Source organism: Oryzias melastigma, linkage group LG24, assembly GCF_002922805.2.
Source record: "Oryzias melastigma strain HK-1 linkage group LG24, ASM292280v2, whole genome shotgun sequence".
NCBI lineage: Eukaryota > Metazoa > Chordata > Actinopteri > Beloniformes > Adrianichthyidae > Oryzias > Oryzias melastigma.
This window is the reverse complement of record NC_050535.1, coordinates 16619086-16623121: the sequence shown is the minus strand read 5'-3', so window position 1 is coordinate 16623121 and position 4036 is coordinate 16619086. Positions and strand designations below refer to the sequence as shown.

At 42.2% G+C, this 4036-nt stretch overlaps 2 protein-coding genes across 5 annotated transcripts in view; one reads left to right on the top strand and one right to left on the bottom strand.

The window, feature by feature from the left end:
* The window catches only part of LOC112157848, a gene marked incomplete at its 5' end in the record, with an annotated part of 18960 nt that extends 17928 nt beyond the window's left edge, over positions 1–1032 (bottom strand). For all 4 annotated transcript variants that reach the window (XM_024290897.2, XM_024290895.2, XM_024290896.2 and 1 more), the window contains 1 exon segment: positions 979–1032.
* Positions 1027–4030, top strand: LOC118598132 (homeodomain-interacting protein kinase 2-like). Its single transcript, XM_036210425.1, has one exon. It carries the CDS (start codon positions 1808–1810, stop codon positions 3797–3799), a length of 1992 nt encoding a protein of 663 aa, XP_036066318.1. The 5' UTR covers positions 1027–1807; the 3' UTR covers positions 3800–4030.
* Positions 4031–4036: the final 6 nt, after the last annotated feature.

Sequence of the window (4036 nt, the reverse complement as noted above, 5' to 3'; positions counted from 1 at the left end):
TACCTTTATGAGAGCGCTGCGGCACAAAGCTGGTTTTCTCCGTGGCAGTGTCAGACGACAAACGTGGGTTACGCAAACTCTTCGTAGCTGCACAGAGCTGCGTATCACCGCGAGGTTCGTTTACTCCGCTTCAGAATCCGCAGGAATTACGCTCATCATGTAGATGAAAGAATGTAGCATAAACACTGTAGCTAAAGCTCCGGCGTTTAAGGATTAAAACAGAATTTTTCATTCGCTCCACCTGCCGCCAGCATCGTGGGCGCGTGTGCAAACCATTTTCTATGGATGACATCATACTAGCTCTCTCCAGTTCTCTTGTACATTCACTTTTTTTGGTCTTTAAAAGTTTCTTATTGTCTTACCGCTTTTCAGTTCATCTGTTTTTTTTACCCCATGGTTCTTGATTGCACTGATACACTTTCACAAAACTACACTTGACTCGTCTCATGTCGTCTCATGTCTTGCTGTCGTATAGTGATTTTTTTTTCTGGATCGAGTTTTACTTCAAGGTTTTTTGAAAAGTTGGCAGCTCTGTATTGTACAGTTTTCTGTTTAATTGGTAAAGTTACCTTTTATTATTTACGGAAAATTGTGTTAAACAGAGTTCAGTTCTTTGGTTTCCAGGTTTAAATCCATTAACCGGAAGTTGTGCATCATGTTCATGGCGTCGCCATTTTGTCTGACGTTACTGTGAAAAGGGTCTATTAAAACTGTCCACACAAATTACTCATATTTCATAAATAATTTGTTTTTTAGTGTTCCGAGGTTAATATATGATTGTATATATATATATATATATATATATATATATATATATATGGATATATTTTACTCTGAAAGGTTTTAAATGATTTAAAACTGGTTACTAAATTAGTGGCAGCAAAGCACAACCAACTCATTCTGGAAACATAACAAGTAAAAAAAAAAAAGTACATCAAAACATGAGTTAGAAAAGAGGGTACAGGTGTAAACACTTACAGTGAGTAATGTCACTTTCCTCCCATAACTGTTCCAGACAGTTGGAGCTGAATCACCGCACAAGTTTCTAAAAACACAATTTACATTAACAACTGTTGATAACTAAAAATATAAACTGCTAAAATTAGGTTAAAAATAATTCAAAACCGCTCACATCAATCCAGTGTTCGCACTCCACCATGTTTTGGAGCTCGCGACAGCACCACCATTCCTGAGACAAAAAAAGTCATCTTTAAAATGCTACAAAGCTAAACAGGATTAGCTTTGGGTTGTTGGCGACAGAATTTATGGGTCCTTACGTTAAACATACGGCCGTATTCCAGAAGGGGCTCAGCAGACAGCATTCGACACACGGTGCACAACAGCGACGTTTTTTTTTTTTTTTTTTCAACTGCGGCGTCTGTAGGGAGAGCGGCTGCGTATTACGTCACTAAATAGCGTCCCTCGTCAGAGCCAGGAACCGCACACCTGTGCGAAGACATTTTCTGGGTCCTAGTGCCCTATAGATTAAAACCACCTCTCTGTTACATACACATGATGTAAATTGACGTCAAAATTATAGACGTGCACAGTGGCTGTAATTAGGTCTAGGGTGAGGTCATTTGACATGTCATAGGAAAGTTTCTATGAGGTCATTTGACATCATCAGAGAAAAGGTATAAATACGGGTACATTCCTCAAAAACTTCATTTACCTTCGAAGCTCCCCGGAGTCAAGACGTCCAGCGAGCCTACTGTGAAGATCAAAACCCACTTTGTTTGCAAAGAAGATATTTCTCTGTGTTAATTTTATTCTCACACGATTTCTTCAACGCAAAATTATCGTCAATATGTCTCAAAGTTCATTTGAAGTGTATGAAGGCTTCTTCCTTCTTGGCAATGAAGGCCATTATTACGTAGAAAAGTTTCTCGGTGAAGGAACTTATGGAAAAGTTGCAAAATGCCTGGAAGTGTCTACCCAAAAACATGTGGCTGTTAAAATAGTCAAAAATGATTTTGAAGATGCAGGAGAGGATGAGATTAAAGCCCTGATTGAATTGTCCAAGATCGACGCCGATAAATACAACTTGGCCAAGTTTGTGGAGTGGTTTCATCACAATAACCATGTTTGTATCGTCTTTGAAATGTTGGATCTAAGCCTTTGTGATTACATGGAGAAGCGGGGATTCCAGCCTCTATCTCTAACCACAATCAGATGCCTTGCTTGGCAGCTGCTAGTTGCCCTGAGAGGCCTGAAGAAAATCAACATGGTCCACTGTGATATTAAACCAGATAACATTATGCTGGTGGACCAAAATGCAGAGCCTTTAAGGCTCAAACTGATAGATTTTGGGTTGGCTGAAAAAGTTGAAGACCTGGAAATGGGAATAAGAATCCAGAACCTTTGTTTCCGGGCACCAGAAGTCATGCTGGGTCTGCCCTTAGATGAACGTCTGGATATGTGGACTGCCGGCTACGTTCTCGGCCTTCTGTACTCAGGCTTCTTCTTCCTTCCACAAGACTCTGAATATAACATTATCAGAGCTTTGGTGAAGATGCATGGAATTCCTGACAATGAACTACTGGACGAAGGGATGTACACTTGTAAGTTTTTCACCATGACTGAAGAAAACTCCACATTTAACTGGAAGCTGGACACACCTGAACAACAGTTCGAAAAAACTGGGCAGAAGGTTGATGATTTTGACTTCTGGTCTTTTGACAAACTCAAAGGTTTATATTCCAAAAAGAATAAGGCCAAAAAAGTGGAAGAATTTATGGATCTTCTAAAGCGGATGTTGGAGGTGGATCCAAACAAAAGGATCTCTCCAGATGAAGCTTTAAAACATCCACTTTTCAAGTTGAGGAAAAAACGGCCCCAGACCCCCAAAGAGCCTCCACAAGTCCACCAACAGCCAGAAGCAAAGGCTCCAGCTGTCTCTAGAAAGAGAAAACGCAGCGACGAACAGAGCCAGGAGGCTGAAACCGAGGCTCCAGCACAGGTCCACCTACAGCCAGAAGAAACGGCTCAACCTGTCTCTAAAAAGAGAAAACACAGCAACCAACAGAGCCAGGAGCCCGAAACCGAGGCTCCAGCACCACAGGTCCACCAACACCCAGAAGCAAAGGCTCCAGCTCTCTCTAGAAAGAGAAAACGCAGTGACCAACAGAGCCAGGAACCTGAAACCGAGGCCCCAGCATCACAGGTCCACCAAGAGCCAGAAGAAATGGCTCAACCTGTCTCTAAAAAGAGAAAACACAGCAACCAACAGAGTCAGGAGCCCGAAACCAAGGCCCCAGCATCACAGGTCCACCAAGAGCCAGAAGCAAAGGCTCCAGTTGTGTCTAAAAAGAGAAAACGCAGTGACCAACAGAGCCAGGAGCCTGAAACCGAGGCTCCAGCATCACAGGTCCACCAAGAGCCAGAAGAAACGGCTCAACCTGTCTCTAAAAAGAGAAAACACAGCAACCAACAGAGTCAGGAGCCCGAAACCGAGGCTCCAGCATCACAGGGCCACCAAGAGCCAGAAGCAAAGGCTCCAGTTGTGTCTAAAAAGAGAAAACGCAGTGACAAACAGAGCCAGGAGCCTGAAACCGAGGCTCCAGCATCACAGGTCCACCAAGAGCCAGAAGAAACGGCTCAACCTGTCTCTAAAAAGAGAAAACACAGCAACCAACAAAGCCAGGAGCCTGAAACCAAGCCTCAAGCACAGGTCAACCAAGAGCCAGAAGCAAAGGCTCCAGTTGTGTCTAAAAAGAGAAAACGCAGCGACCAACAGAGCCAGGAGCCGGAAAAGAGCTGTCAAAGCGAGGCACCAGCTCAGAAGAAAAAGAGATCTTAGAAAATCTCTTTTTCTATAGTGTCTGGAATTAAACTATAGAATGCCTGAACATTGAATGTTATGGACTAAAAAGTGAAAAGTAGCTGGAGGGGATAGGCTCAGATAAGCATTGGCTTCTGCCTACCCCTTTTTCAAACATGTTATTTTTGAGTTCAAGATAATGGAGACTATTTTATTTTATATATTTTGTTATTTTATTTGTACAAATTTTTGGTGTTTTATATAGTTTATTGTACT

Excerpts from the sequence above, each read along its gene's own strand:
- LOC118598132 (XM_036210425.1), top strand. The coding sequence starts at position 1,808 with ATGTCTCAAAGTTCATTTGAAGTGTATGAAGGCTTCTTCCTTCTTGGC.